This window comes from Pelophylax lessonae (genome assembly GCF_965119305.1).
Source record: "Pelophylax lessonae genome assembly, chromosome: 4".
In the NCBI taxonomy this organism is placed as follows: domain Eukaryota; kingdom Metazoa; phylum Chordata; class Amphibia; order Anura; family Ranidae; genus Pelophylax; species Pelophylax lessonae.
Genome location: NC_138771.1, coordinates 446,032,242 through 446,045,276, shown reverse-complemented (window position 1 = coordinate 446,045,276; position 13,035 = coordinate 446,032,242). Strand labels below are relative to the sequence as shown.

At 47.1% G+C, this 13,035-nt stretch overlaps 1 protein-coding gene across 1 annotated transcript in view; it reads right to left on the bottom strand.

The window, feature by feature from the left end:
- LOC309555087 (parathyroid hormone/parathyroid hormone-related peptide receptor-like) overlaps positions 1-13,035 on the bottom strand; it is a gene marked incomplete at its 5' end in the record, with an annotated part of 66,340 nt that overhangs the window by 30,148 nt on the left and 23,157 nt on the right. Inside the window, one exon of the mRNA XM_082256914.1 lies at positions 725-845. Within this exon, the coding sequence (XP_082113040.1) occupies positions 725-845 (121 nt within the window). The remainder of the gene's footprint in view (positions 1-724; positions 846-13,035) is intronic.

The window sequence follows — 13,035 nt, the reverse complement described above, 5'->3', positions numbered from 1 at the left end:
CCTTTAAATGGGACAACTTTAAGCCTTGTGCCCAGCTAACAAAGGCCTGTTCTCCAATGCTCATATCTAGTCAAAGCAATACCTATTATCAAGCCTAAAAAAAATAGGTTGTGCTTTCCAATATAAAATATTTAGTGTTTGTGCCATTCCACTTCCAACTAAATAAAGATATGAGTACACAAGGCATATATATTTCAATCACCGTCCTTTAAGTAACCTGCAAGAAAATAGGGAGGCTGCCATTGTTGATCTCCTTCTGAATTGCTGTACCCTATGGATGTAATAAATCCTGTGTCACTAGTCTGATCCTAAATAAGAATGCAGATCAGTAAAAAAAGAGGTCCTTATCTGTTAGCTGACCCAGGTCAGTGGATGTTCAGTTCAGTATTGACTGAGTGTTAAATTGGAAGGGTCTGCATGACAGCCAAGCAACTAGCATTTTTAGATGGATAGATATAAATAAAGAAAAAAATATATAAAGAAAAAATATCCCCACACTACTATTTCCCCAAACCAAAAAAACTATTTATCCATTTTTATACAGGGCTGCTATCTCCCCTGTTTTATTACCAACACAAAATTGAACAAACTAAATAATAGTGCAGTGCATAGTAGTTCAGGATTAACTTATTTTACGTATTTTATGATAATGGATTAGTTGTGAAAGAGCACTATTATTTAGATAGATCGGCAACTGCAACTTTCTTGGTAAGACAATATTAACCATTTGAAGAGTTCTGTTTCCATTGGGAATTGTGAGCCAACACCTGTGTCTGGCAGTGGCGCATTGCTCGGGACAGCAAGAAAATCTGTTCATCTTTGGTGATGACATCATCTTTGTCCACCTAGAGCAAGTAAAGAAGTATTAATATACTGGAGATGACAATCTCTTGGACAGTGACATTCTTCTCAACTTTTTAATTATTGTTAACTGGAAACCATTGTTTAAATGATAAAATACACACATATTTGGAAAACAATGCTGGTGAAAGTTGAGTATCCCATGTACATATACAGGTACACCTCATAAAATTAGAATATTATCAAAAAGGTAATTTATTTCATTAATTCAATTTAAAAAGTGAAACATATATTTTATATAGATGCGTTGCTCACAGAGTGAGTTATTTCAAGCATTTTTTTTTCTTTTAATTTTGATGATTATGGCTTACAGCTAGTAAAAACCCAAAATTCAGTATCTCAGAAAATTAGAATATTAAATAAGACTAATAAAAAAAGGGTTTTTTATACAGAAATGTTGGCTTACTGAAAAGTATTTCCATTTACAGTATAGTGTGCACTCAATACTTGGTCGGGGTTTCTTTTGCATGAATTACTGCATTATTGTGGTGTGGCATGAAGGCGATCAGTCTGTGGCACTGCTGAGGTGTTATGGAAGCCCAGGTTGCTTTGATAGTGGCCTTTAGCTCGTCTGCGTTGTTGGGTTTGGTGTCTCTCATCTTCCTCTTGACAATACCCCACAGATTCTCTATGGGGTTTAGGTCAGGCAAGTTTGCTGGCACTTTTAAGCAGTGATACCATGATCATTAAACTAGATATTGGTACTTTTGGCAAGGTGGGCACTGGGCAGGTGCCAAGTCCTGCTGAAAAATTAAATCAGCATCTCCATAAAGCTGGTCAGCAGAGGGAAGCATGAAGTGCTTTAGAATTTCCTGGTTGAGGGCTGTGCTGACTTTGGACTTAATAAAAACATAGTGGACCAACACCAGCAGATGACATGCCCCCCCCCCCCCCAAATCCTCACTGACTGTGGAAAATGTTGCATTTAGTTTGAATTCAATGTCTCAGAGTCTGGAGGAAGAATGGAGATGCACAGAATTCAAGTTGCATAAGGTCCAGTGTGAAGTTTCCACAGTCAGTGATGATTTGGGGAGCCATGTCATCCGCTAGTGTTGGTCTACTGTGTTTTATCAAGTCCAAAGTCAGCGCAACCCTCTACCAGGAAATTCTAGAGAATTTCATGCTTTCCTCTGCTGACCAGCTTTATGGAGATGCTGATTTTATTTTCCAGCAGGAGTTGGCACCTGCCCACACTGCCAAATGTACCAATACCTGGTTTAATGATCATGGTATTACTGTGCTTGATTGGCCAGCAAACTTGGCTGACCTAAACCCAATAGAGAATCTGTGGAGTATTGTCAAGAGGAAGATGAGAGACACCAGACCTAACAATGCAGATGAGTTAAAGGCCACTATCAAAGCAACCTGGGCTTTCATAACACCTCAGCAGTGCCACAGACTGATCGCCTTCATGCCATACCGCAATAATGCAGTAATTCATGCAAAAGAAACCCCGACCAAGTATTGAGTGCATACTATACTGTAAATGGAAATACGTTTCAGTGAGCCAACATTTCTGTATGAAAAATCCTTTTTTATTAGTCTTATGTAATATTCTAATTTTCTGAGATACTGAATTTTGGGTTTTCACTAGCTGTAAGCCATAATCATCAAAATTAAAAGAACAAAATTCTTCAAATTCTAGGGGTTAAGTATTGTACTCATTTTTACTATCTATACCTTGCCCATAAAGTCCCACCAATTTTTAGGCCTGAGGTACCTAACCCCACAAACAAAATTCTTCAAATATCACTCTGTGTGCAACGCATCTATATAAAATATATGTTTCACTTTTTGAATTGCATTACTGAAATAAACTAACATTTTGATAATATTCTAATTTTATGAGATGCACCTGTACATGCATGTCATAGGCACTGTACGGACTCTGGTGTGTCCCTGAGAGTGGATTTAGAGAGCTGATTAGTAAGGGCTGCCTCCAAGTTAGTGCTGCAAGTGGGCAATAAAAAAAATAATAATAAAACATTCAATGCAAACACTCTGAAATTGCAATTTGAAAGTATTACATGCATGCAAACTTGCAAAACGATGGGGTTGATTTACTAAAACCGGAGAGTGCAAAATCTAGTGTAGCTCTGCAAATCAACTTCCAGGATTTTTGTCAAAGCTTAATTGAACAAGATAGAAGCTGGTTGGCTACTATGCACAGCTGCATCAGATTTTGCACTCTCCAGTTTTAGTAAATCAACCACTATGGGTTTTATATATTTTCCAGTGCAGGACCTGGGACCTTGGTTTCAGCTCCACTAGCCGAACAGCTCAAAGATCATAAGCTTTTCACATCCTCTATTAGTATGCAATTATTCTTCAATATTTGCTTCCTGTTTGAACTTCCTGTAAAGGGATGATTGATTACATCACTTCCCTCAGATGGTAGCACTGCCTTCTTCACCATATTCCAATGCTGATGAACAAACTAGCCAAGATGGCATGTGGATAATGTGAAATATGGATAATGCAAAAGCTAACACAGATTTGCTAGTATACACACATGTACAGGTTTTACCTTGCAGTTTTAGGCCTCTTTCACACGGGCGTTCCGTATGCCCGTATATCACCCCATCCGTTTGCGGGTGATATACGGACATAATGCATGTCAATGGGATTGCGGATGTCAGCGGATGACCATTCGATTTGCGTCCTTTCAGTTCTGTTCCGTTTTTTGGAACGGAACAGAACCCTATTTTTCTTCCGTTTACAAAACGGAAAGGACGCAAAATCGGATGTCAGCGGTGTCATCCGCTGACATCCGCAATCCCATAGACATACATTATGTCCGTATATCATCCGCAAACGGATGGGATGATATGCGGACATACGGACCGGATGACACAAGTGTCATCCGTGTCCGTAAATAAAAAGAAAAAAAGGGCCGGAGCGGATCGAAATACGCTCCGCTCCGTGTGAAAGAGGCCTTAGAGTGTTTGCATTAAAGATTGCTTAATAATAAATAAACAATAAAGGAGACCTTTACTCTTCCTTGCTGCTTTATATAATGTTGCTCCTTCCCCTTTTTCAAAAATGCTGGAGCTTGTACCTTTTTCACCCAGGCCAAAATGATGTAGCCCCAGCTGCCTGCAGGTTCCTGTGATACCCACATCAATGCATCCCAGGAGGGTTTACGTAATTAAGACCATGCTGCGCATGTGCTGGGAATTATTGCATTGCGACACGTCATTAGGGAGCCAACAGAAAGAGACTGATGGCCACAGCAGTAAGTAAAGGTAACAGCCCTCAATCCCAGTCTCCAAGTTAGGTACCTCTACTGTCTTTGCGTCAGCCCTCCATTGCTTGGCTTCAGTGGCCCAGGGATGCCTAACAGAAAACACTGCATCTGCACTGCAAATAAACCCCAAAACAGACACTGCTGAGATAACCCCCCAGGATGTTTATATTAGGGTGCAGTCTTCTTTCTTCATTGCAGGTGGCGATCAACCGCAGCAGCATTGCAGATGGAGGAGAAGCCAAGAGGAACATGGTTCCTCTATGATTTCCGGGGTCATTGGGGGGGATATTCGATTGGATGCTGGCATCCCATGTGACCCCGAGTGGCGTACATCTTGGGTCGGGCAGAGTCTACTTAAGACCCTGGCTCCCAGGCTTGGTGTGCATTTCGCATGTGGGCAGTGTAGAGACAGGTCACCTGTCTGTCAGGGAGAAGTTCCAGATGAGCAGGGAAAGAGCAGGGACACTTCATCCTTCCTGGAAGACTCCCTGTTTGGGTTCAGACTGTAGGAATAGGAGAGAGAAGCCGCTCAGGTGAAGCTAAGTAGACTGGTGCTGGTCAGATCCGCCATCCAGAACTAGTACAAACGAAGAAAGTTGGACCGCACACTTTTTACTATGTACCGACAAAGTGGCACATAATTGTGAAGTGGAAGGAAAATGATAAAAGGTTTTCAACATTTTTTACAAATAAATCTTTGAAAAGTGTGGCGTGCATTTCTATTCACCCCCGAGTCAATACTTTGTAGAACCGCCTTTCCCAAGTCTTTTTGGGGATGTCTCTACCAGCTTTGCACATCTAGAGAGGGACATTTTTGCCCATTCTTCTTTGCAAAATATCTCAAGCTCTGTCAGATTGGATGGAGAGCATCTGTGAACAGCAATTTCGTTCAGGGGGCGTGGTCACATAGCGTCCAGTACCGCCCTACCGGTTTCATCACATATGTGGTTGACCATGCCGCGGACGACGTCATATGTGACGAAACTGGTAGGGCGGTACCGGACGCTACGTGACCTCACCCCCCTGAACGCCGGCTGTATCTACTATTCGCGGGATGCCGCGACTTTTAAGACATTTTGCCTGGATTGTTTTTACCTATGTAAGTGTAACCTTAATAAATGCTTCCTTTTTATCATAACTGGATTATGCTATGTGCCTTCTTACTCTCCTTTCCTATGCATATGGGTCTATGCATTGTTGGAGTTGCCTGTGAGACTGTGAATTTAACCCCTGAATGCCTGGAGGAATTGATCAGAACACAGATCTGCATATAAAGCATTTGTGGCCTGTCCATTAATTTGGGGGCCCACGCTTTGCGGTAAGCAGCCATTTTGCACCATTCCTCACGGGTGCTTCTTCCTGCCTCACCATCCTTTGGGAATTCCTGCTTTGAACACCAGCCTTTTGTTCATTGCCCATCCTGGGACTCATAATCTGAACTTTACAATTCCTACTGGACTTTTGTTTGATGCACGGTTTTTTAATGCACAATATTTGTCAATTTATGTTACTTGTTTCATGTATTACTATCATTTGTATTTTTCATCAATTTAGGATTAGCACTACACGATTGGTATATATGGTGTGTTTCATGGCCTTCATGATGCTGTTTGTTTGCTAAGGTTCTCCAACAAACCTCTGAGGGCTACACAGAACAGCTGTATTTATACTGAGATTAAATTTACACATAGGTGGATTCTACTTACTAATTAGGTGACTTCTGAAGGCAATTGGTTCCACTAGATTTTAGTTAGGGGCATCAGAGTAAAGGGGGGTGAATACAAATGCACACCACACTTTTTACAAATTTATTGGTAAAAAATGTTAAAAAACATTTATCATTTTCCTTCCACTTCACAATTATGTGCCACTTTGTGTCGGTCTATAACATAAAATCCCAATAAAATAAGTTTCTCTTACGTCCTCCGACAGTCGCCGCCTCTTCATATTCGTCACATATGGGGTATTAGACTTTGCTCCGAAGGAGTAGCTAGGCAACAGAATATGTTAACAATAAAGCTTTTAACATATCCCACCCTCAAGGGGTGGTCCCCTCAGTCAATACCCTCCTACTTCCTGCAACCATATCTCAGTTTTAATGTCTAGCTTGTCAGGAGTGGCTGGCTCTCTCTGTGCTGGGGCTTTCTGCCCCAGACTCTTTCTTCTTTTTAAAATTTTGTTTGAGTTTTCTCTCTACCTTTGCTTAGCTGTTATTTTTGTCAGCGTTAGTTAGTTCTTCTGATGAAGAGGATCATGCGGACTGGGTCTCGGGCTGATCCCCCTGGTCGCAGGTCGTGGGTCAGTGGCTTCCCAGTCTGCCATCGAGCGTTCAGCCAGGTAACGCTCCTGGCACAGTGAACGACCCATCCCTGTTCGGTGCAGGGATGATTGGTGAGGTGGCTACCTCACTGGACGCTGTGCGGTTTCTTAACCCCCATTTTGTGCGTCTTGAATGCGACTCTCCCTGCCTCATGTGCAGCGGCTTGTTCGCCTGTGCGGGTCCCCCACGCCATTGTGAGGTAAGTGTATCTATGTGGGGACCTGTCTGACTGGGGGGGTGTCAGTCTGGGACTGTGTAACCTGCCTCTATTCACACTGCTTGTCTCCCTATCTCTCGGCTGCATGCTGTGGGCTGCAAGGGGGGGGGGGGGGAGCTGTGTGACACTGTGTGTGTCAGCCTGGTCAGTGTGTGAAGCTGTGTGCTGTGGGGCATGTTTTTTTTGGCATGTTTGGGCATATACAGCGATCGCTGCGGCGATCTGACATGTATTCTGATACTGGAATGTAATGTGTGTTTTAATGCACTGTGGAGCGGCGGTTTCGGCGCCAAATGACGCCATTTTGCCTACACTCGCTCCGGCCGCATGTTTTACATGCATGGCGGCCATTTTCTTGTAGCCTCCATAGGCTTACATAGAGCGCCCTGGCAGCATCACTTCCTCTTTCCAGGAACACAGATCGAGGCAGCAGCAGCGGCGAGGGTCTCCTCAGGTTTTATCCTTCTGTTCTTGCTATCCATTGCCTGTGTTCAGTTTGCATATTCCCTGTGGGGGTCTTATTGTGCTTGAGTGTGGTGCGGTGGGCTGCGCTTGCCGCGCTTGCTTAAAAGGGGCAGTTAACCCTTTGTTGTCTGGCATTACAGGGGCAATGGATTCTCAGGAGGGCAAATTTCCTACAGCATTGGTGGAAAGCCAGGGGACCGCTGTTTCCCCCCCAGGGGGGGATTTAGCCACTATTGTGGCTGGCCTTGCTGCTCAGGTGCAGATGCTGGTGGCTGCTCAATCTACTAAAAGGCCCAGAGTTGCTCTTTCCTCTGATTCTGAGGGTGAAGGTGATGGGGCTGTTATGGCGGGGGCCTCCTTATCGGGGTCCCGCTCCTCTCTTGATCTAGTGGGGTCCGAGGTGGAGGCTGAAGTTGAGGGGGTTGATAATTCTCCCCCTGGCTCGCCTGAAGAGCTTGCAATCATGGATGAGTTGATTGCTTCCATAAAGCAAACGCTGCGTTTGCAGGACGAAGTGTGTCCCCCCGCCGCCTTGGCGGCTTATGGGACGCAGTGAAAACGCAGGACGCCGCAGGTTTTTCCCTGCAATGATGATTTTCAGCGCGCTGTTAAGGAACAATGGCGCAATCTGCGCAAACCTTTTGCGGTACCAAGTAGATTCAAGCTGCGTTATCCTTTTTCGCCTTCCACTGATGAAAGGTGGTGTGTGCCTCCCCCAGTGGATCACGCAATTGCGGTTTTGAACAAAGCCACTGCGATTCCTGCAGAGGATTCCCCTGTGTTCCGTGATGCCACGGATAGGAGACTGGAGTCTCTTGCCCGTCATACTTATTCTGTTACGGGTTCTATGCTTAAGGCTCTGTTTGCTTCTCTCATGGCGGCCCAGGCGATCGCAAGTTGGACGCAGATGCTTAGGTGCGTCCTAGTGGCCGACTCGGCCTCGCCGGCGACCCTGGATATGGTGGATCAAATCCACCAGGGTGTCATGTATCTGTGTGATGCGGACCTGGACCTGGTTCCGTTGGCTGCACGTGTGCACAGCGTGGCGGTGTTGTCTCGCCGCCTGGTTTGGTTAAAATGTTGGTCGGTGGACCAGTCTTCACATAAGACCTTAGCCAATCTACCTTATGATGGGTCTCGCCTTTTTGGGGAGTCCCTGGATGTGTTGATTAAGGGGATCACCGGGGGTAAGAGCACTCTCTTGCCCCATTTCCCCAAGGCTAAGGGAGCTTCTGGGAAGAAGCATGCTAATTTTCGGCCCCCTCAGGGGTCCTTTCGTGCCTTTCGGCCGCATTACAAGGGCAAGCCGTTCAAAGGTCAAGGTTCTCAGAAGAAGCCCTGGTCTGGTAAACAGAAGTCCGGCCAATCCGGATCTGCAGCCCATAACAGTTCGGCCTGAAGGGGCGCCCTCACCCAGTTTTGGGGTGGGGGGACGCTTGCTCGGTTTTCTTCAGCCCTGGTTGGCCCGTGTGCGGGACAGATGGGTTCAGGAAATCGTTCGATCTGGTTACAAGATCGAGTTTCTCTCTCGGCCGGAGAGCAGATTTTTTCCCTCAAATCTTCAACTGTCTCCAGAGCATTTGCGGGACCTGCACCTGGCGGTGCGGGACCTGAGGGCTCAGGGAGTGGTGGTTCCGGTGCCTCATCGGGACAGATTTCGGGGGTTTTATTCCAATCTGTTCACCGTGCCCAGGAAGGAGGGCAAGGTTCGTCCAATTCTGGACTTGAAGGCTCTGAACCGCTCTGTGCGGGTTCGCAAGTACCGCATGGAATCCCTGCGGTCGGTGGTGGCTGCCCTGGTTCCGGGGGAATTCATGGCCTCCATCGATTTGAAGGATGCGTATCTTCACATCCCCATTTTCGAGGGTCACCAGAGGTACCTTCGTTTTGCCATTGCGGAGGATCACTACCAGTTCGTGGCGTTGCCTTTTGGTCTCGCCTCGGCTCCGCGGGTCTTCACCAAGGTGCTTGCACCGGTTCTGGCATTATTGAGGGCCCAGGGCGTTTCTGTCCTGGGGTATCTGGACGACATTCTGGTTCGGTCTGCGACCAGCCAGGGTCTGGAGAAGGACCTGTCTGTCACGATGCAAACTCTGCAGGAGTTTGGTTGGACGATAAATTTTCCAAAGTCGACACTGAGTCCGTCGGTTCGTCTTCCCTACCTGGGAATGATTCTGGACTCGGTGCAGGCGAAGGTCTTCCTGCCGGAAGACAAACTCAGGACTCTCCAGGAGGAAGTCAGGTCCCTCAGGGACGTTCCGCACTCGTCTCTGCGGACGTGTATGAGATGTCTGGGATTGATGGTCTCGGCCTTCGAGGCGATTCCCTTCGCCCAGTTTCACACGCGGGGTCTCCAGGCGGAGATCCTGTCCAGGTGGGACGGGCGACCTCAATCTCTGGATCTTCAAATCTCGTTGAGTCATCGCACCAGAGGAAACCTTCTGTGGTGGCTCCAGTCCCCGTTGGTGTCCGGGGGCAAGTCGTTTCGTCCTGTCTCGTGGACGGTGATCACCACGGACGCCAGCCTGTCGGGCTGGGGTGGAGTTCTGGGCGTTCTGTCCGCCCAGGGGACTTGGTCGGAGGGGGAGTCTTCCCTTCCGATCAACATTCTGGAATTGCGTGCGATAAGTCTCTGTCTTCATCGCTGGACGGACCGGCTGCAGGGCTGCCCGGTTCGGGTGCAGACGGACAATGCCACGGCGGTGGCCTACATCAACCACCAAGGGGGCACCAGGAGTGCCCGAGCGGCTCGAGAAGTGGCCGACATTCTGTCTTGGGCCGAGACTCATGTCCCGGCGATAACGGCGGTTCACATTCCGGGGGTGGAGAACTGGCAGGCGGACTATCTGAGTCGCCAGACCCTGGATCAGGGGGAATGGTCTCTCCACCCGGCTGTCTTCCAGATGTTGTGCGCGAAGTGGGGTCTTCCAGATGTGGACCTGTTCGCGTCTCGTCTCAACAACAAGGTGAGAAGGTTCGTGACAAGGACGCGCGACCCTCGGGCAGACGCGTCGGACGCGTTAGTGGCCCCGTGGCATCAGTACAGGCTGATGTAGGCGTTTCCACCGATTCAGTTGCTGTCCAGGTTCCTTCGCAGGTTACACTCGGAACGCAGCACGGTGATTCTTGTGGCACCGGACTGGCCTCGCCGGTTCTGGTACGCAGACCTCGTGAATCTGGCGGTCGACGCCCCGTGGCGTCTGCCTCTTCGAGACGATCTACTGTCTCAAGGACCGATTTACCATCCTGCTTTACAGTCGCTGGCTTTGACGGCCTGGCTGTTGAGACCGAGGTCCTGAAGGAGAAGGGTCTCTCTCCAGAGGTCGTTCATACTTTGATCAACGCGAGGGAGTCTTCCTCGGGGAAGGTTTATTACCGTACTTGGAAGGCCTATTTTGCCTGGTGTGAGTCCAGGGGGTTTTCACCCCGCACGTACTCGGTTTCCCGTGTGCTGTCTTTCCTTCAGACGGGTGTTGATCAGCGTTTGGCGCTGGCTACGATAAAGGGTCAGGTGTCTGCGCTGGCCGTTCTGTTTCAACGTCCCGTGGCTTCCAACTCCTTGGTTGGCACCTTTGTTCAGGGTGTGCGGCATCTGGTTCCCCCTAGGAGGGATCCTCTGCCCCCTTGGGACTTGAATCTCGTTCTATCTGTGTTACATCGTGCTCCTTTTGAACAGATCAGGGAGATCTCGTTTTCTATGTTGTCCAAAAAGGTCGCCTTTTTGGTGGCGATCACTTCGGCTCGCAGAGTGTCGGAGCTGGCGGCTTTGTCCTGCAAGTCTCCGTACCTGGTTATTCATTTGGATAAGGTGGTCTTGCGACCTAATCCTTCTTTTCTTCCGAAACGAGTTTCGGAATTCCATCTTAATGAGGATATTGTCTTGCCTTTGCTGTGCGCGAAGCCTAAACATCCAAAGGAGGTGAGATTGCATTCTCTGGATGTTGTTCGGGCGATAAGGGTTTACCTTAAATCGACTGAGTCTTTTCGAAAGACGGACTCCTTGTTTGTTCTTCCAGAGGGTCCTCGGAAGGGCATGGCGGCTTCGGCCTCTACCATCGCCAAATGGATCAGGCAGACCATTGAACAGGCCTATGCTTTGCAGGGAAAGGTTCCTCCTGTACCTGTGAAGGCGCACTCTACTAGATCTTTGAGTACGTCTTGGGCCTGTCGTCATGGGGCTTCTGTAGCCCAGGTGTGTAAGGCGGCGACTTGGTCGACCGTGCACACTTTCACAAAATTCTACAAAGTAGATGTTCAGGCATCGGCGGATGCTTCCTTTGGCCGCAAGGTTCTTAGTGCGGCTGTTCCCTAGGGTCCCTTGTTGGGGACTCCTGGCTGTTGGGATAAGTTTTGTATCCCCTGGTTTTTTGTCTTTTCCTGGGTTGTTGCTCCTGTTGAGCACTTGTTTTTTGCTGTTGCCCAGCTGGTTTCCTTCCTTTGGTAAGGTTCCTTTCTTTGATGCGGAGACTGCGTTGCCTTTCGGCGCGGATGCGTTTCCCACCCCTCATGTTTGCACTGCTTTGGGACGTCCCCATATGTGACGAATATGAAGAGGCGGCGACTGTCGGAGGACGTAAGAGAAAACGGAATTTTTGTAAAATCTTACCTGTAAAATTCCTTTCTCTGAGTCCTCCGACAGTCGCCGCCCCCGCCCCTCTTTTGGGGTTTGGTTGTATACTCTACTGCTATTCCACTAAAACTGAGATATGGTTGCAGGAAGTAGGAGGATATTGACTGAGGGGACCACCCCTTGAGGGTGGGATATGTTAAAAGCTTTATTGTTAACATATTCTGTTGCCTAGCTACTCCTTCGGAGCAAAGTCTAATACCCCATATGTGACGAATATGAAGAGGCGGCGACTGTCGGAGGACTCAGAGAAAGGAATTTTACAGGTAAGATTTTACAAAAATTCAGTTTTATGTTTTTGGTTGCAACATGACAACATGTGGAAAATGTCATGGGGTGTGAATACTTTTGCAATGCACTGTACAAGCCCATTAAGTGTGCCTATAACCTCCCCCAATACCTCTGGAGTTTAGGGCAGCACCATAATAAATGTATCAAATACCACAAATGACTGCATCTGGGACAGGCCGTGTAAGCTCTTAAGCCTATAGCGCACAAAAATTCAGGGGTCCTAAAGACCCTGCGTAGGATAAATATCTGGGTTAACTTATGTGAGGGGAGGGTGAAACAAGGGGGAGAGCCAGAAGAATCTCTTCCCAAACCTTTGTCGGAATAGATCCAATATTGTGTTTCCACTTTGCGCTGGGAGGCAAAAGGAATTTATGAGCTGAGTTCTCTCAAAGGGCTGAGTAGGTAGCGGTGGAAGTTGCTTGTACCACTCTCTCCAATACTGGCACAGAGGAAAACAATACTGGGGAAGAAGAAAATTGAGCATGTAGGGTGTGACGTAGCTGCAAATATTGGTAAAACCAACTAGGGTTCAAAGAAAATTCCCTGCTCAAATGATTTAAGTAGGCCATAGTTGTTCAAGCATTTGGACTCCTGCTGCAAAAAAACATAAGCGGCTTAGGAGCCGCTAACCCCACCAGCCTCTTTTGGATAGTGCAATATTTCCAGTCTAATAGGAGGAACCTTGTTCTGCCAAATTAACGTTTCAAATATGCCATTACCCTTAACAAAATTCTTTAGGGGAATCCAGACTGGGGAATTATGTAAGAGATATAAAAGCTGTGGCATATATCATTTTTGTTAAATTAATGCAGCCTATTACTGAAAGGGAGGGCTTACAACAGACTTTACTGAAATCTTGTCAACAATGGGACAACATTATCTGATATATATGTCCACGGAGAGGCTATCATAGATAGACCTAGATATATGAAAGAGCAAACTATTTTAAGATGCACCAATGTAGGTGGTAATATATTGGGTAAGGGGTTCAGTGGCAAGAGCATAGA